General features: G+C 38.1%; 2 protein-coding genes across 8 annotated transcripts in view; one reads left to right on the forward strand and one right to left on the reverse strand.

The window, feature by feature from the left end:
• TOGARAM1 (TOG array regulator of axonemal microtubules 1) overlaps nucleotides 1–16,788 on the reverse strand; it is a 75,929-nt gene extending 59,141 nt beyond the window's left edge. For all 6 annotated transcript variants that reach the window (XM_055309089.1, XM_055309092.1, XM_055309091.1 and 3 more), the window contains exon 1: nucleotides 14,509–16,788. In XM_055309089.1, the coding sequence (XP_055165064.1) occupies nucleotides 14,509–16,554 (2,046 nt within the window). In that variant the 5' untranslated portion in view covers nucleotides 16,555–16,788. The remainder of the gene's footprint in view (nucleotides 1–14,508) is intronic.
• Nucleotides 16,789–17,008: 220 nt separating this feature from the next.
• The window catches only part of KLHL28 (kelch like family member 28), a 33,266-nt gene continuing 29,590 nt past the window's right edge, over nucleotides 17,009–20,684 (forward strand). The window contains exons 1-2 of one of the 2 annotated variants that reach the window (XM_055309094.1): nucleotides 17,009–17,138; nucleotides 19,317–19,479. The gene's annotated coding sequence lies outside the window, so the exon portion shown is untranslated. The remainder of the gene's footprint in view (nucleotides 17,139–19,316; nucleotides 19,480–20,684) is intronic. The other variant, XM_055309096.1, reaches the window with a different exon arrangement.

The raw sequence follows: 20,684 nt of genomic DNA on the forward strand, positions 1-20,684 counted from the left end.
CCAGATACATATAACAACTAGTGATGGTGTTGGGGATGGGAAAGGGGGGGGGGGAGTGGTAGTGACAGAGAATGTATGTAAGTGGGGAATTTTCAAGAATGTAGAAGTCAGTCATGGATTAATAAATTTTGCTACCGAAAAATCTACAAATATTTGAGGAACCTGGGAGGCTCTGTTGGTTAAGCATCTGACTCTTGATTTCAGCTCAAGTCATGAACTCAGGGTCATGAAACTGAGCTTCACGTTGGGCTCCACAGTGGACGTGAAGCCTGCTTAAGATTCTCTCTTCCTCTGCCCCTGCTCTGCCCCCACTTGCTCACTCTTAAAAAAAAAAAAAAAAAAAAGAAAGTTTATTCTGATCGCTAAAGGCTCCTTCTGAAACATCTTTGTGTTTATTCAAATCACTTTTTATGTACACTTGAAGAAAATATAACTGTTACTAGATATGAAGTATTACTTCCCACTCAACATTACCATTAAAGTATTTCTCATGTTGTTAAACCCTCTTATAGGAGCTATAAACTTTAATTACAAAAGTAGTAAACAGCTTATTGTAAAAAAATACAAAAATATAGAAGTAAATAAGATATAAAATCAAATTATTCTTTGGTACCTCTTTCATTAGCTTTCTATTGATGAACTCTCTTTCTATATATAAACATATTTCAATAAGCTATTTTTATCCATTCATTTTAGACAGTGTTTTTAAAAAATAAAAATAGATCACATAATACTCTGGCACACAGTTAAGTGCTCATCATGTTGTAGACATCATTCTGTGTTAATCCATATATATCTGCTGATTCTAATGGTTGGCCAGTATTTCATATCATTATTGGACTCATAGTTCCTGACATTTTCTTTGTCACAACTTTTCACTATTATAATCTTGTAGCGAACATTATTATACACATATTATTGTACATTTTTATTTTTTAAAGATTTTATTTATTTATTCACAAGAGACACAAAGAGAGAGGCAGAGACATAGGCAGAGGGAGAAGCAGACTCCCCACAGGGAGCCCAATGCAGGACTCAATCCCAAGACCCCAGATCACGCTCTGAGCTTAAAGCAGATGTTTGACGACTGAGCCACCCAGGCGTCCCTCTTGTGCATTTTTAAAGGCTATCTAATATTTCATCGACTAGATATACCATTCTCCTATTTGCTTCCAAATCTTTTTTTTTTTTTTTAATGATTAGGAAGAAATTTCAATGAGGGAAATGATGCATATCTGGCTTAAAGTAGCAGTGCTAACTGAAGGTGACTGGCAGACCTTAGAAATGTTGTCATATATGTTATATAGCTAAAATATCTTTTTAAAACAACTAAAATGGTTTCTTTAATATCCTCAGGCTTCCTACACAAAGGCAGAATAACTTTTTTGTAGCTGTCAGCTAACCAGTTTACCCACAAAATATGCAAGCAAGATTATTTCTAGTTTTTCCTTAATTTAGCCAATTAGTTGATTCCCCTACATGTAAGAACACAAACTGCACCGCAAAATAACAAACTAAGTATTTCTGACTCCTTGGTTTGACGTTTATTTCTGGAGATTTCACTAATATGCTGTCTTTACAGGTCCTAAAAGAGAATCAAACACATGGCCTGAAAGCATACCTTTTCTGAGACTTAGGCCCTTGAGTCCTCAGCTAACCTTTCCTCATATAACTGACTGAGCAACATGGCTCTTGCATGGTAAATCTGATTCTTGGTAAAGCCTCATTCTGGTTCTGACTTTAAATGAACAAACGGATAACAGTTGCTACACATATGGCAGCAGGGCAGAAGTGGGTTTTGATTTCATGATCTATTATGTGATTTCTGCTGGATGACACAATCCTGGGCAGGTGACAGCTAAAAGGGAATCTACACTATCCTTTCCTTATTGGTGTGTTCTGTTTATGTTCATTTTTAAAGGTAGTGATGTTAGCTCCTTTACTCTCATAACCAGAACTCTCTTTCCCCATGTAAACCTTTCATGTTTACTTAGAATGGGCCCAATATCCACCTATCAATAAAATCTACCTGTCTATAAAAATCAAATTCCCAGACCAAAGATGAAAGAAGCAAAACCTATAATATTCAATGGTCAACTTCTTCTTTCAATTTCTCTAAATAACTGAGTAAGTATAAATTAAATATTACTTTAAAACTCTGAAGCTAAAGAAAGGATAGTAAAGAAATTATACAATAGGAACCCTCAGAGAAATCATGGTTTCCAAAAGCCAAACAAAACAATATTTAATAGTTCTCCAAACCTCAAAGTTTATCCTTTTTAAAAACTAAGAAAATTCAATGCCATTACTGTACAAGATATGGGCACTGGGAAAAAAATAAAGAATGTCTCTCCAAATTCTTGAGAATCACAATTCTCAGTCTATTAGTTATCTACTGCTATATAATGTGTTATCCCAAAGTATAGTAGCTTAAAACAATGAATATTTATTATCTTTTTTTCTGTGGATCATGAATTTACAAGTGGCTTAACTGAATGGTTCATATACCTTGGACACTGCAATCAAGATATTGATTGGCTAGGCTGTTGTCAATGGAAGGCTTGACTAAGTGAAGGATCCTTGAACTTCACTCAGTGGCTCCTGGCAGAAGGCCTTAGTTCTTTGCTATCTGGGTCTCTCCAGGGCTGCTCATGATGGGGCAGTTGGCTTCCTCCAGAGCAAGCAATCCAAGAAAGACAGCAACAAAGATGGAAGCTACAGTGCCTTTTTATGACCTAGTTTCTAAAGTCACACACCATTATTTCTACTTTATTTGGTAGAATTGAGTCATTAAGTCCAGACACGTGCAAGTAGAGGAGAATTGGATTGTAACTCTTCAAGAAAAGAATCTCAACAAGTTTGTGGTAGTTATATTTATTTATTTTTATTTAAATCCAATTAATTAACATATAATGTATTATTGGTTTCAGAGATAAGAGCTCAGTGATTCATCAGTCTTATATAATACTTGGTGCTCATTACATCAAGTGCCCTCCTTAATGTTATCACCCAATTACTCCATCTCCCCGCCCCCAGCGACCCTCACTTTGTTTCTTATGATTTAAGAGTCTCTTTTGGTTTGTCTCCCTCTCTGATTTCATCTTGTTTTATTTTTTCCTCTCTTCCTCGATGGTAGTTATATTTTTAAAAAAAAACAATCAATAATGATGAATCTAACAGTGATTAAGTATTTTTTTGTTTCTTTACCTGGTCAACATTAATAGACTGGCACCTGCTTCTATCTTAAATTTTGCTGCTCTATCATATTTAGATCTACTAAGTTATTCAGAAGGTAAAATTTTTCCATTTTATGAATATAAAATATTTTTTAGCAGATTGGTATATCATTTCTTTCTATAGATTCTATTAATCTATCAGAATAAAATCATGTTGTTTCAGTCGACATACTAAAATCTTTTAAGAGGGTAAGTGCTTATGTCACATTAAACTAAATAAGCCAAAAGACTTCTAAGATTTCTTTACTTCTTATGACTGTTTAAGGAAAACAACAGTCTTGGCAAAAGCTGTACATTCAAGAGAAAACAGACTAGCTGTGAGTTTAGTTAACAACCTTGGTTAATGAAGAAAAACAATGTTCTTTTTTTTTTTTTTTTGAAAAAAATGTTCTTAAACATACTTTAAAGTTTTAATATCCAGTATATAACTATACAGGAAAGGTTCATATAAAACCCTTTCAAAAATAGCACTTCGGACAAATAAAACTAAATTAAAACAGTTTTTTGTCTTTGCCCATATTTTATCACCATATAGAATAATATTGCACAAACAATGATATAATTGTGCCAATTTGAATTTATCTTCTCAGGAAAAGCCTAATAATATCAGTATGATATAATCACACAAACTTGAACTATCTTCTCAGGAAAAGCCTAACTAACTCAAATTTCTTAAATTTCCTTCACTGGCTCCACAAGTTGGATATGTTAATATCACTTCTTTTCAAAATAAAAATTGTAAAATCATGAGTTCAATTAAGTTTTATAATAGGTATCTTTATTAAAAGGGATCAATTCCGGGATCCCTGGGTGGCGCAGCGGTTTGGCGCCTGCCTTTGGCCCAGGGCGCGATCCTGGAGACCCGGGATCGAATCCCACGTCGGGCTCCCGGTGCATGGAGCCTGCTTCTCCCTCTGCCTGTGTCTCTGCCTCTCTCTCTCTCTGTGACTATCATAAATAAATAAAAAAAAAATTTTTTAAAAATAAAAAAATAAATAAAAAATAAAGGGATCAATTCCTATAAATGATTAATATGTTAGCCTGTGTTGTAATTTTCAAACCCTTAGTTAACTTTAAGATTTTAAATATAATATTTATAGATCCTGAACTTAAAATTAAGATAAAAATGCAAATCAGAGATCACCAAATATATTTTTAATTTACCCTTGTCTTTTACATATTATTAAGTAACTATCAAAGAAACAGGTTAAAGGATATGTAAATAACCTTCAGGTATGTTAAATACATGTTTTTATTGCCACTTAAATCACTGTAAAAGTATATGAAATATGTACTCATATAATGAAACATAGTTCTTGGTTATATGACTCTTGTTTTTTCTGCATCTATGAGGAAAGAAAGTTGGTTTTTTTGAGAAAGGTTGCATTTAATATATACAGTGATATGGCCCTAGGTAAAAATGTTACAGGGAAATGAAAATATGTATACAAGGTATGGATATGTGCTGTCCATTTATCAAGGGCATTGGGTTTTTTGTTTTGTTTTGTTTTTAAGATTTTATTTTTTCAGGAGAGACACAGAGAGAGGCAGAGACATTGGGCTCCTTGAGGAGCTCAATGTGGGACTTGATCCCAGGACCAAGCCACGGACAGACACTCAACCACTGAGACACCCAGGTGTCCCTATCAAGGGCACTGTTATAGCCTTTTTCGAGATGGGAAAATACATATAAGTATACATTGTTTTATTTAATATGTTTTTAAGGTTTATTTTTAAAATTTTATTTTAAAATTATTTTAAAGTTTTTAACTAGATCATCTACAGTGAGAACCCCATCTAGGGTTTTGGGTTGTTAAGGATTTTGACAAGCATTAAACTTAAAAAATTTTCAAATTCTTTCTTTCTCTCTCTCTTTTCTTTCTTTTTTTCTTAAAGATTATTTATTTATTTGAGAAAGAGGGCAAGAGCACAAGCATCTGGAGGAGCAGAGGGAGAGAGAGAAGCAAATTTCCTGCTGAGCAGGGAGCTGGGGAGGACTGGATCCCAGGACCCTGGGATCATGACCTGAGCCGAAGGCAGATGCTTAACTGATTGAGCAATCCAGGCACCCCTCAAATTCTTTAGACATCTAGTAAAAATAAAAAAAGAAAATCAGGGATGTCCGGCTGGCTCTATCAGTAGAGTGTGTAACACCTGATCTTGGGGTCGTGAGTGCAAAAATTACCTTAAAAACATTTTTTTTTAAAGGAAAAAAGAAATCAGTGATGACTACAATCTAACATCTGTACTGATATTGGATACTGTTTTCAGGGCTATTCATGATTTTGACATGCTTAAACTAAGAGGTTTTTCTTTGAGATATTCCAATCATTTTAAAAAGAAAAATAAAAAACAACTTATTGGGGCCGCAAAAATTACCTTAAAAACATTTTTTTTAAAGGAAAAAAGAAATCAGTGATGACTACAATCTAACATCTGTACTGATATTGGATACTGTTTTCAGGGCTATTCATGATTTTGACATGCTTAAACTAAGAGGTTTTTCTTTGAGATATTCCAATCATTTTAAAAAGAAAAATAGGGATCCCTGGGTGGCGCAGCGGTTTGGCGCCTGCCTTTGGCCCAGGGCGCGATCCTGGAGACCCGGGATCGAATCCCACATCGGGCTCCCGGTGCATGGAGCCTGCTTCTCCCTCTGCCTGTGTCTCTGCCTCTCTCTCTCACTGTGTGACTATCATAAATAAATAAAAATTAAAAAAAAAAAAATAAAAGAAAAATAAAAAACAACTTATTGGGGCAGCCTGGGTGGCTCAGTGGTTTGGCGCCGCCTTCAGTCCAGGGCATGATCCTGGAGACCTGGGATCGAGTCCCACGTCAGGCTCCCTGCATGGAGCCTGCTTCTCCCTCTGCCTCTGTACTCTGCCTCTCTCTCTCTCTATGTCTCTCATGAATAAATAACTAAAATCTTTAAAAAAAAAAAAAACTTATTAGAAACAATCAAGCCTCCAAGAAAAATCTCAATTTTTAAGATTAATTCACAATAAACGCATTAGAGCAGTGTAATAATTTTCACCTTTAAATTTGTAACATATTAACTTTCGTTTTAAAATATTTTATTTATTTAGAAGGTGAGTGAATATGGAGGGAAAGGTACAGGGAGAGGGAGAATCTCAAGCAAATTTCCCTCTGAGTACAGACCCCAATTCAGAGCTCAATCCCAGGACCCTGTTATCATTACCTGAGTCAAAATCAAGATTTGGACACTTAACTGAATGAGCCACCTAGGCACCCCTGCCATAATAAGTATTCTAAAACTTTCCCACATTCTTCAGACCCTTGACCCTTTATTTTTCATTTTCAGCTTGCCTCTTAAGTTTACCAGAATATGGAAGCTTAATATTACTTAAGCCTGGCTCTCAATATGTGGTTCACAAATAAGAGCATCAAAAATACCTAACAGCTTATTAGGCATGTGGTCTCAGATCCCATTCTAGACAAATTGAATCAGAATCTATTTTAACAAGATCCTAAGTCAACTCACATGCACATTAAAGTTTAATAAGCCTCGTTCTAGAGCCACATCTTCCTTCCTTTTGACTTAAAAATAAAACACATCCTTCTTGTTATCTCAAAATATTTCTGTATCCTAAGTCACCTTCTTTTTGTTTTTCCTGCAGTTCCAAAGGAAAAGACTTCCTCCTCTTTCCACAGCTAAGCTCCTTATGTATCCCTGTGTTCTTGACTCATTCAGTCCTTATTTAGAAACATTAATTCCTTGCCTTTCTCTCCCAAATATGCTTACAGGGAACAAATCTTATGTATTTTGCATATCTAACATCTATCGCAGTATAATACACAGAGTAAGCATTTTGAATTCATAGGAGACTCCTTTTTCTGCCTCTCTCAAGTCAAGTGTTTCCTATTCAAATATAAACCAGTAATAACTCATCCTGCTATATCTTGCTTGGTCTTTTCTTTCACTGTCAAATCCTTAGAAGTTTTCTCACTGAACATATTATTTATTGATACTAAGTGTGGATAGAGCACTATGATTAGTACAGTTGGGAAAACCAAAACCAAAAGAAACAGTCCTTATCATCCTAGTGCTTACCATCACTGAGGAGAAAGAGGGCAGGGCTCATATGTGTTAAATAACAAAAGAGGAAAAAATGCTAGGCAGTGCTTTAAAGAGTAGGCTATAAGCTCCTACTTGGCTTTACACATAGTGGAAGATCAAAACAATGAATAAATGCTTACTGCCTGTATTTCCTTATCAACTCACCTCATAAACTTTTAAATTTGGTTTCTAAACATTCTTCTAAAATCACTTTTCCATGTCCCAATGATCTTCCAATAACCAAATCCTCCATTCTGAAAAAGCTACAGACCTAGTAACTACATATGCATGAAACAAGTATACTCCTTATTTTTCAGTCTATGTTACTGACTACTAAGACACTCACTACATTGTTAGGAAAAATATAGCTAATATGGCAGCCAGCTAGTAAGCCTGATTACTGACCCTACTAATCCATTAAAACACTCACAAAGGGGATCCCTGGGTGGCGCAGCGGTTTGGCGCCTGCCTTTGGCCCAGGGCGCGATCCTGGAGACTCGGGATCGAATCCCACATCAGGCTCCCGGTGCATGGAGCCTGCTTCTCCCTCTGCCTGTGTCTCTGCCTCTCTCTCTTTCTCTCTCTGTGACTATCATAAATAAATTTAAAAAAAATTAAAACACTCACAAAAACAAAAAAGGAGATGCAAAGTTAGAATATCACAGGAACCTGGTTATCAGTGATTTGATTTGTCAGGTAATCGTCAGGTAATCGGAGAATCAAAGTAATCATCTAAATGGTGGAAACACAAAATCCTAGAGGAGAACACAGGCAACATCCTTTTTGAACTTGGCCACAGTAACTTCTTGCAAGATACATCCATGAAGGTAAGGGAAACAAAAGCAAAAATGAACTACTGGGACTTCATCAAGATAAAAAGCTTCCGCACAGCAAAAGAAACAGTCAACAAAACTAAAAGACAACCTACAAAATGGGAGAAGATATTCACAAATGACCTATCAGATAAAGGGCTAGTATCCAAGATCTATAAAGAACTTATTAAACTCAACAGCAAAGAAACAAACAATCCAATCATGAAATGGGCAAAAGACATGAACAGAAATTTCACCAAAGAAGACAGACATGGCCAACAAGCACATGAGAAAATGCTCCACATCACTTGCCATCAGGGAAAGACAAATGAAAACCACAATGAGATACCACTTCACACCAGTGAGAATGGTGAAAATGAACAAGACAGGAAACACAAATGTTGGAGAGGATGTGGAGAAAGGGGAAGCCTCTTGCACTGTTGGTGGGAATGTGAAGCTGTACAGCCACTCTGGAAAACTGTGTGGAGGTTCCTCAGAGTTAAAAATAGAGCTACCCTACGACCCAGCAATTGCACTGCTGGGGATTTACCCCAAAGATACAGATGCAGTGAAAGACTGAGACACATGCACCCCAATGTTTCTAGCAGCAATCTTCACAATAGCCAAACTGTAGAAGGACCTTTGGTGTCCATCGAAACACGAATGGATAAAGAAGATGTGGCATATATATATATATATATATATATATATATATATATATATACAATGGAGTATTACTTAGCTGTTAGAAACGATGAATACCCAACATTTGATTCAATGTGGATGGAACTGGAAGGTATTATACTGAGTGAAGTAAGTCAATCGGAGAAGGACAAACATTATATGGTTTCAGTCATACGGGGAATATAAAAAATAGTGAAAAGGATTAAAGGGGAAAGGAGAGAAAATGAGTGGGAAATACCAGAGAGGGTGACAGAGCATGAGAGACTCCTAAATCTGGGAAACAAACAGGGGGTAGAGGAAGGGTAGGTGGGCAGGGGGATGGGATGACTGGGTGACAGGCACTGAAGTAGGCACTTGATGGGATGAGCACTGGATGTTACACTATATGTTGGCAAATCGAACTCCAATAAAAAAATATACAAAATAATAAATAAATGGTGGAAAAAAAACAGAATTTAAAAATCTAAATACTGTAAATCTAAAAAATTTAAATATTCAAAAGTAAGAGAGTAGTTAAATAGACTATGATATTATATGATCTAATATTAAACGGGTACTAACGGGATCCCTGGGTGGCGCAGCGGTTTGGCGCCTGCCTTTGGCCCAGGGCGCGATCCTGGAGACCCGGGATCAAATCCCACGTCGGGCTCCCGGTGCATGGAGCCTGCTTCTCCCTCTGCCTGTGTCTCTGCCTCTCTCTCTCTCTCTGTGTGTGTGTGACTATCATAAATAAATAAATAAAAAATTATTAAACGGGTACTAACAATCTTTCTACAGATTATTGGATGTTAAAGAAAAAAATGTTCATGGTAAAGTGAATAAATGAAAGGGGGAACCTCTGTGTATGGGCAACAAAACACTCAGAGCATCCCTCTCTCAGTAGTGGGATTACTGAAAAATCTAAATTTCTTCTTTGTCTTTTTTTATATTTTCCAAATTTTCTATAATGAGTACATATAACTTTTTTATAATCAGAAAAATTAAGAAGAAATTCAGAAAGAAAAAAGTAAGAGGAAAGTGCCTTCAAAAATCATTTTACAAGTAACAGCCTGACTACGTAAGAACAAGTCCTGTTTCAGTCCTTCTTAACTTCTCCTGCATTAAATGGTACAGATGTACTTCCTGAAACTTACTGCTCCTTTAAAACTTTTAAAGTTTAAAAGTTCGTTTTTTCTTGATTCTCTTCCAACACTTAGGCACCTGTCTCTGCCTTGTTTGGTTCTATTTCCTATTGCTATTCTCTAAATGGGACTGTATGCCAAGAATGAGTACTAAGCTCTTGCTCTATATGCCCTTTTCTGGAGAGCCCATTCATTCTCAGTCTAAGCAATTACTTTTCAGAGCATTACTTCCAAGATCTACATCTCTAGTTCTTTCCTTGCCTGTTGAATAGTATACTTCAAATTCAGCTGGAATAGGGATCCCTGGGTGGCGCAGCGGTTTAGAGCCTGCCTTTGGCCCAGGGCGCGATCCTGGAGACGCGGGATCGAATCCCACGTCGGGCTGCCGGTGCATGGAGCCTGCTTCTCCCTCTGCCTATGTCTCTGCCTCTCTCTCTCTCTCTCTGTGTGTGACTATCATAAATTAAATAAAATAAAAATTATAAAAAAAAAAATTCAGCTGGAATATTCTATCTTCTTCCACCTAAAGTTCATTTTCCCCAAAATTAATTTCCTTGTTTGGGGCCTTCCTATGTGTATTCATTTGTGTATTCTTATGTGTATTCATGGATTATACATTGGTTATCTTATTTAAATCTTAGTTACCTCTCTCTCTCTCTTTTTAATTTTATTTGACAGAGGGAAAGAGAGAGAGAGAGAGAGAGAGCACAAGCAGAGGGAGTAGCAGAGGGAGAGGGAGAGATGTGGGTCTCAATCCCAGAATCCTGGGATCATAACCTGAGTTGAAGGCTCATATCAGACTGAGTTACCCAGGCATCCCATTAGTTATTGCTCTTTCTCTCTCTCTCCTCCAATATTTTGCCACTAAATGTTTTGAAATATCTCTAACGTCCATTATTTTCTTTCTAGTCTAATCCTGATACTCTACTAATCCTTATAAATTTCAACACCTCACACCAAGTAGTCCGGTAAGTATAAATCTAATTAATCTTCTAAGTCTCCAGTCTCTGTTTTTTTTTAAAAAAAGAAACAAAACACAACACAACCTATACATTGCTGCTGTTGTGATGAATTTTCCTAAAACACACTGCTTAAAAAAAAAAAAAAAAGTAAAACATGGACAAAAATAAAAACAAAAAAACACAACTCTTTAGTCTCAAACAACTGTCAAAATGACAAGCTAAATTCTTTGGTCTGTTATTCAACAGTCTCCAGTGTAGCTCCTGCTTCCCTTTTGTAAACTTATTTCCTAACACTACACTACAAAAATCATCTTTCTAAGCAAACTAGTCTATCTTCAAAATGAGCTCCAGGAATATGTAATGTAAACATTCATGAATCTTTCTAGAAGCATTGCTGTTTAATGTCACTAACCAATGCTATATGTGGACAAGACAGAAATAGCAGATTAACAGTAGATAGGAGATGTTAAAGCAGCAGAACTTGGGCAAGAGCCAGCACAAATCAGACCAGGGGCTGACTATGACATTCTGGAAAAAGCAAATTCAGTAGTTGCTGGGAGGGAGAAAAGGAGGGATGAAGATGCAGAGCACAGATTTTCAGGGTAGTGAAACTATTCTGTGCGATACTACTGGACATGGACTATGGACTTTAGGTGATAATGATATGCCAATATACATCAACTGCAATAAATGTACCACTGTGGTGACAGTCCAGGAGGTTGTGCATAGGTTGGGGCACAGAGAATAAGGGAAATCTCTGTACTCTCTCTTCAATTTAGCTGCGATCCTAATACTGCTTTAAAAAAAATGTTTATTAAAATATATACATACTGGGTGGCTGTCGGTTAAGCATCTGCCTTCAGCTCAAGTAGTAATTCTGTCCTGGCCTCTTTGCTCAGGATTTTATTTTTAAAATCGGATATTTTGGAACTGGAAGGAACAAGAGAATATTTAGTTCACCTCCATCCATCTGAGGTCTGCTGCAAAAAGTACAAACTCCATAAAAATGATCTCTGTATTTTTGTTTCTGACTACATTTCTAGTATCATCTTCTGCTACCTCTCACCAGTTTCAGCTGTGCAGAAACTCACCATTTCTTACTCATTTGCGAAGTCCTTTCATAACTCAGCATCCTAACATATATTCCCTCCATTTATGAGGAGGAAATGGAAATTTATGAGGACACATCCACACAGAGCAAACTCTTTACATCTTTTATCACACAGTTTAAATAATCATAATCACCCAGGAAACAATTAATTTAAGAAGAATTTGAACATAAAACTCTGTGGGATAATTCTAAGCAGAAAAAGAACCGCAAAGAAATCTTGACCTTTAGTAAGTAGTTAGTTGTTATGTTATTGGTGTAGTAATTATTTTTTTGTATTGTATGATACAGCATACAGATAAATATGACTGACACTAGGAACCAGGATTTTACTGTGGGAGAAGGGTCTAAATATGGGCTAAAGGAAGAAAAGGAAAAACCCTGTAGTGCTGGATTTGAAGTGGAAGTATTAATAAGATTTGGAAAAAAAAAGGTACTCCCTGGTTTTGTCCACTGAAAGGACCAATCCACATAAACAATAGCAATGAGTACATTTATACTTAAACTTTGGTTTTTAAATTCTACTCTTTTTTTTTAATATTTTATTTATTCATTTGAGACACAGACATACAGAGAGAGAAAAGGCATGAGCAGAAGAAGAGGCAGAGGGAGTAACAGACTCCCTGTTGAGCCAGGAGCCCATTGTGGGGCTTTATCCTAAGACCCCGAAGCAGATGCTTACCCATCTAAGCCACACAAAGGGCCCCTAAATTCTACTTTTAACTAAAAAAGTAGTTCTGGAGCTCTTGAAAAAAATGGTTGATTCCAGCTCTAACACATGAAAGGTACAAGGTAAGCCTGGGCATCCTGTATGTTTAAGTTACCAAAGTGTTCAAAGACTGAGTCACAGCAAGGGACGTAAGAGTTGGCCACTGGTCAACTGAGCCCATTTTAGCATCAAAAGTAATACTGACATACTTAACACAGAGAACAAAAAAAGAATGCCAGATAACAAATATAGAATATAAGAATAAAAAAATTATCCTTTCTTTGTAGCCCTTGATGTAATAAATGATACAGGTAAGGATCATTACTGGATGCCAACAACAGTGGCTGAAAGGTTGTTGGGTTATCCATAGGGTCTCAAAGTATCCTCCTACAGATCATGTGCTAATTACAAAGAGGAAGATAAACCTTACAATAGTGATCTGGTTATCACTACCTTAACCAAGTGGTAAAATTTAGCTCACCAGTAGCGGGACAACTCGACATTATATGTCGCCTGATGTGATGTCATGTGAAGTTCACATCTTCCATGTAATATTTTTGCTAAAATTTTTTATCTTGAATGTAATCATAAAGAAAACAATCAGATAAATTAAGAAATGTAGAAAATTCTACAAAACTACCCCTAACTCTTTAAATAAATCAATGTCGTGAAGAAAACAAAGAAACAAATAGGCATATTGTTCTAGATAAGAGACATATTAACCACATGAACCTTGATTGGAACCTGGATGATAAAAGTAACACACTATAAAACATATTTTATGGGACAACTGGAGAAACTTAAAATACAGACTATATATTAGATATTACTGAACTACTATTGATTTTCTGAGGTATTATAATATGATAAAGGAAAATCCCATTCTTAGAAGATACATGTGGAATATTTAGGAAGGAAATATCAAGATATCTGCACTTGCTTTCAAATAGTTCAGCAAATATGAAGCATATATGGGGCAAGAAAACATCTGGTAAAATATAGAAGGAGGAGGTGGATATTCCTTGTACAATTCTTTTCTCTAAAGATTTGGAATTTTCCAAATAAAAACTTGGGGAGAAGGACGCATGGGTGGTTCAGTGATTGAGCATCTGCTTTTGGCTCAAGTTATGATACCGGAGTCTTGGGATGAGTCTCACATCAGGCTCCCCGCAGGGAGCCTGCTTCTCCCTATGCCTGTGTCCTTGCCTCTCTCTCTCTGTGTCTCTCATGAATAAATAAATAAAATCTTAAAATAAAAAAATAACTTTGGGGGAAAAAAAACAGTTCTCATGTCACCTCTTCTTGGAAGGCTTTTAAACTTTCCTAGTGAAATTATTTTTTCTCTTTTCAGTATTCCCACAGGATTCTTTATATTTCTACTTTAGCACTTAACAAATTTGAAACTGCCTGTTTACAAGTCTGCCCTTTTCTCCAAACTTCATGGAACCAACCTCATCTTTATTACTAGAATTCAGCTCTCTCTCTGACATGTACTAATCATTTAGTGTTTGTTGCATGGATCAGATAACCAATATGCCAAATTGACAGGACAAAACTGAAATCCAGGCATTATTACTATCATATTGTTACTCAAATTCAATGAAATCCATTAGGCAGTTAGCCTATTAAACGTCCCTACGTGATTTGTAACACTAGTATAAGTATATACAGCACCATTTAAACCAAATTAAAAACAAAACATAAGCCTAAAACAGTCTCACCCTTAAGTCATTAGAGGCCTATTTTCATTTTAAATTCTTTCTAGTCTCAACTCAAGGCAATTAGAAAAGATGCATACCTGTTCTATATCCTTAGAATTGGAGGTCTGATTTTCTCCCATGACTCCAGGCTGCTCATTTTCCCATGGTAATTTATTTTTTCCTTTTCCTGCACTTAATACCCTTCGGGTACAGATAGTTGGACTGTAAGATCCATAAATTTGCATGTTGTCCCGCGTGTTGTCACCACAGTGACAGTGTGCACTCTGAGTTCTGTTACCAGCCAAAAGCCAGTCTGTATCTGCTCCGTGTGCCAGATGGCTTGACCTACCCTGGGCAGATGATGGCATAAGAATTGCATATTCCACAAATCCCTGTTCTGTTAACCTGGGGAGGGTTTTCCTAGCCAGTCTGGCCTGCACAGCATTCATCACTCCATCTCCATTATCCTGCAGTTCAACAGTATCCACAGCTTTGAAAAGGATGCTGGTTTTACCTGAGCCCATTGACGATGCCAACACCGCAAAGGCTTCAAGAGCTGCTTGGCGTACCCTGCGTTTGCTATCCACAAGAGCTGGGGCAAGACTAAAAGACAGTTTGGGTAAGTCAAAATCCTCGCTGGGATAGGTCAGTAGAGAGCAGATGCAAATGTTCACTACCTCCTCTCTCACTCTGGAATGCTTATGTTTGAGATGTTCCAGGAGTAAACAAAGCACCTGTTGAGGACCTACTTCCTTCATTAGCTTGAGGAAGATTTTCATGTATTCTTGTTTGATTACCAACTTGTTGTCTGCCAGCACTTTGACAGAAGCTGCTATAACTGGTCCTAATAACTGTTGTACCTGCTCCCCAAGGCGAATAACCAGTAAATGCAGGACCTGGAGGGTGCCATGAACCACTTTAAAGTTGGAATCATCTAACAAATTATACAGCAAGCTAATGAAACCGACAAGACTGGAATGAGGGGTAGAGCTAGGGTTAAATCTTCCCATCACCTGTTTTAATTCCTCAACGGCCTGAGTCCGGTTCTTATAGTCTTCCTGATCTAACAGTCTTGAATGCAGCTCTTGAGGAATAATCCCAAATTTAAGATTGCTGTTAGAAAGAGTCACTGCACCGGGGAGAGGATCTTCAGGAAATCCAGAGGCTTCCAGTTCCAAATAATAAGGAACCTGACTTCCAAACTGGGACTCTAGGCGGCGATTGTAGCGTCTCCTCAGGGCAGATGGCAGGCGAGAGATGTAGGACTGAAATCTCTCTTGGCCAAGTCGTTCTCCAATTTGCTGAAGTGCAGAGAAAGCAGTCTCAGATTCTTCTTCTATCTCCTGTTCTCCAAGCTTTCTGGCTAGGGCTATTATTACCTCGGTAAGATCTAGACTGAGCAACAAATCCTCAGGAGTAAGCAAGATCGGGAACAGCAGTGCTGTGGCAGCTCGAAGCCGGGCATCCGTACTTTCTAGTCCTTGTTGTATAAGTGTTCTCAGCACCTGTCCAGAACTACGTTTCAGACATATATGGAGGATCTGCAGCGCGTCTTTCCGTAGGGCTGGATTCTCTTCCCGTAAGGAGACAACTAGTTGAGGCAGAAGTGCTAAGCTAAAGGCCTCTTCCAGCTGGCCTGCCTCCCCCTGACCCCGGAGAACGTCCGAGACGAGTTGCAAGCAGAGTCGCTTCTCATCACTACCTCCTTCCAAAAGCACTCGGCCCAGGGCCCGATACAATGCTTCCTTCCGTCGGGGAAAGCCGAGTCGACCGCCCCGCCGCGGCAAAGCAGCCTGCAAAGCCTGGAAGGCCTCGGAAGGATCTGGCGCGGACCGGAGGAGTTGGAGAAGCCGAGTCTCCTCTTCATCTCCCGCAGACAAACCACCTCCAGACCCAGACCAACTACTTGTGATCGCCTCCGCGGGCATTAAGAAGGTCGAGGCCAGAGGCGAAGGTGTCGTCGGCGGGCAGGAACCGTGGTCTCCGGCAGCTCCACGGCAATAGTTTTTCTCGCCTCTCATGGCGCCCCCACCTCGACTATCATCAGTCTCTGGGGCGGAAGAACGACTGCAGCTCTGGAGGCGATACGCAACGAGGGCTGGAAGTTGCGGCAGCAGGAGGGGCGCAGAGGGCACAACCGCCATGGAGGGTCGTCAGGTGGCAGAGGCTAGAGGAAACCATCATCTCTGAAGGGCTCGGTGGAGCCCAGCCTTCCAGTTCCTCTCCAAGCCCCAAGCTGCAGAGGAGGAAAAGAAAGAGCTTCAGTTAGCTGCCAAGCCACCCCCGAGTCTGGGAGGCTGCCTTCGGCAAAATGGCCCCTGCCTGAGCCCCAGACCCCACAGCAGCCACCGGGCGTAACCAGGGCCACCACGTGACCAAACCGATGGCTTCCATGGTGATATAGCCAGCGCGGAACTCTTGACCCGGAAATCAACCTGCCGTGATGAATGCTGGGTCATGTAGTCCACATCAGGTGTTACGCCCAGACAGCGGTGTCCTGGAAAAGGAAGTGAGAACGTTACGAAAGTAGCAGACGTATCTAGAGCGGAGCAGGCCAAGAAGGGTGAAGGCATTAAGCGGAAGTGACGTTTCCGCTCCAAGCGGAAGATCCCCGCCCCACCCGAAAGAATTGGGGTTTGACTGGGGAGAAGTGAGGATCCTGCCCCGACTTCGGTGGTCCACGACTCCTCCTCCTCCTGTCTTTGCCGGCGTGATTCCTGGGACTCAGGTATTTTCCATTTGCTGTCTTCTTGCGGTGTAGGCTTTTTGGTAGAGTTTTGCCAGCGTGACGCTGGTGCTGCAGTAAAAGGTAGAGAAATGACGGGAGCGAGCAGGGAGAGAGGCGACATCTTCTTGTGCACGGCTTGTTACCCTTGTAAATGCGTTGCTTTCTACCACCCTGAGTTAAGTGCGATTCTTTTAGCCTGCGGTTCCCGTACCCTGACAGGAAATTCGGACTAAGGCCAAGCTCATAGCTCCCGTAGTTTTTTTGTTTTTGTTTTTGTTTTTTTTTTCAAATTCTGGTCTTTAGGGCCCTTACACCCTCTTGCGCCCCCCCCCCCTTTACCCTCCGGTCGTGGAAGGTTAATGATTTTCTTACATCTTTCCTTACTTTTACCACTCAAAATTCTCTTTGAAAACGTACTTAATCTGTCCCCCCCCCCCCCCCCGGTATCTCACCACCTCTCCCTTAAACGTTCTCAAAGTCTCCTAATGCAGTTCCTCTCTGAGACTTACTCCTTCCCTCCTCCTGCGGCCTCTGCCACCCCAACCTCCCTGCAGGATCCTTGCGCGTCTCTGCAGCCTCTCAGTCTCCTGGAAACCGAGATTGCAAAGACAATTTCAGTTGCGGTTGAAGTTCTTGGCATCATGGTCCTAGGAGAATTCTGCTCTGTAGACTTAGGGCTAATAATAGCCATTTCATTGTTTTAGGCGATGTCTGAATTGGTGAGCGTTCTCTCCTTTTTGTAAATGAAACTTCAGCGGACACAACTGAAGAGCAGGAGTGTGTGGTCTGAGGCTGAATTCTTTGGAGTGTGGAAGAGTTTTTTTTTTTTTTTTTTTTTAGAAGGGATAACGCAGTAAATTACTTTAGAATTACCCCCTGAGAAAAGGCTGAGTTATCATTTGAAATCTCAAATTTATGCAGTTTAAATACAAGCGAAGTCTTAGGATAATTGAGTTACATATGCCAAACCACTTTATAATGTTGCTAGATAATGCAAGTTCAAACATAATTTCTGCTTTTTTGTCTTAAAGCAAAATTTGAATATCATAGGTTTCTTTTTTGTCATTCGGGAATAGAGTAAATGTAAATGAGGTTTGTGTAAACATCCTTATGTTTTGGTTTCGGTTTTAGGTTATTTTGACTTTAATCATTTTGGTGTTTAAATGAATCTGCCTAATTTGGTTTAAGTATTTCAGTAGATCAAACCCCACCCCCAGCCCCGTGCCTTTTTGTCTTTTTTTGTTTTAATTTTAGGGACAAGGTAAGGGCTGGGGATTGAAAACAAGAGATTGTAGCAGTAGCGGTAAGAAGGAATGTCCGTCTGGTTCTCATATTTCCAGTGTAAGCACCTCCTATCTATACTTTACTCATATATGCTCAGCCTTCAGGAACCCAGTTCAAACTAAACTAAATAAGAGAATGATGTACACATTAGAATGTACATATTAGAATGCCAGTTTATGTTGGAATAAAAGATAATCCTTTCCAACAATCAGAATTTTCAGGTTGAAAAATCCTGGGTGCTCTTTCCTGTATTGAAGAACTTGGGAAGTGGAGGTTGTGTGGTAATCATGAAATCAAAGAAAAGGAACTTGAAAAGTCTTGAATGATATGTCATCATCATAGTTAATGGTAGAAGCTTAAGAATTACTCCTTTTCTCCAGAGAATACATTTCAAGGGTTGTGGATCCTTAAACCAACCAGTTATGATGTCCTTTCTCTTAGAACAAAGGAAAATGAGTCTTCATTTTGACCCCTTTTCTCAGGACTCTGTAGATCACTATGTTATAGATTGCAATTTATTTTGTATCTATTACATTTAATTTCTTTGATAAAGACTTGTTAGATGGATTAGCCTCCATGGTGGGTATTCAGGAAGTGAGACCTTATCAGCATCGTGTATCTTACTAATTATCTTTTAAGATTATTTTGTGGTAGATAAATCTCATTCATTAATGTATATTTTATTTATTTTACAAAGCAAATTTTTAAAAAATCTTATTCATGAATTCCAGGAATCCAGGGAATTGTAGGGATTGTGTATTGACTAGAAAAACCTTTTATATTAAACACAGTTGCCTTAACAGCATCTTTTATTTCCACAGTTAGAGAGATAAGCTATCAGTTGGTTGAATAAACCACAATAGTTTTTTCCATGTTTTTACTCAAATTTTACAGACATCCAGGAATATTGGAAATCAGTGTGAATTCTGTAAACTCTTAAGAGTTTTGTATGTTTAAGAAGTTACTATGAAGAAATGCTATGCAAAGGAAAGGTGTTACTAACAGATTGTGATAAGACTACCATTTATTGATTGTTTGCTGTGTGTCATACAGGGTGGTAAGTACCTAATGAATATTGACTCATTTCATTTTCACAATTTTTTGAAGTTAAATCTGTGTTTGTGCTGTGGCACATGTTATGGTGTATCAGAGATAGCATTTTCATTTATTTAGGTTTATGTTTCAAAGCCATTGTGCATTTCTGACTGAGTCAAAACTATAATTTTAAACAAAAATCCAATTTTCATTGCATTTCTGGTACTAATCTATATAAGTTAACAGGATTTCACTTTCATTGCAACTGGTTTTTCAGTGCACAGATTAATTATGTAACTTACAGCTTTAGCTGGATGTAGAAGAGGCTTTAAGGACTTTCTTTTGTATTATTTCTGACTTCATTATTAATGATTTATATTAGAGCAGGCTTCTAATTTTACTTTTGTTTTTCCAGACGTAATGAAAATGTCTTAGAGAACAAGAAAATATGCCAACTTGTTCATAGGGTCACTAATAAAATAGTTGCCATCATTATTTGAATTCTTCTATAAGGAGAGTTTAGCTGTGGGGAAAAAATGTAAGAAAAGAACTGATCTGATAAAATATTCTCATTTTTCATAAATCACACTTTTTGCAGCAAAGTATATGTGTGTTTGGATTTTTTTTAACAATTCTTATTTCTCATCACCATTTATTTGCTCTCGTCGTAGCAGATAATTGCCTCCCAACTGATTTCAGTACCACTGTTTTGTAGCTTAGGTGTCAATTAAGTAGCTACCAAACTCATAGCTTGACCTTCATTAGCTTTGTTTCAGAACCTAAAATTATGAAGCTGCTATACACTATGGAAAGTTTGATTTTATCTTAAGTTGTCTTTGTATTGTATATAATTATGTAACAAGAATGCTGCCATTATATAAATAACAGAAGGGAATGATCCATAGATCCCTCTATATTTCATTTTAAAACCCTGCTGTACTTTTGTATCTAATCTACATAGTATGTGTATATATTCTATATATGTGTATATTTGTATGTGATCTATCCTTTTTAAGTTTCTGTCCTGCACTTTTTTAGATTCTTGTTTAAGTTAAAAATTTAATAACGTTAAGAAATTATGAGTTTATAAGTGAGACTTTATAATATAGTCATGAAGAACTCTGGAGACCGCATGCTCAGATTTAAATCTTGCCTGAGCCTAATTTCTCTGTGCCTCAGATTACTTGTGTAAAATAGGAATAGTAACAACAGTACTTATCTCATGCT

The sequence above is a fragment of the Nyctereutes procyonoides genome, unplaced genomic scaffold (genome assembly GCF_905146905.1).
Source record: "Nyctereutes procyonoides isolate TBG_1078 unplaced genomic scaffold, NYPRO_anot_genome, whole genome shotgun sequence".
Lineage (NCBI taxonomy): Eukaryota > Metazoa > Chordata > Mammalia > Carnivora > Canidae > Nyctereutes > Nyctereutes procyonoides.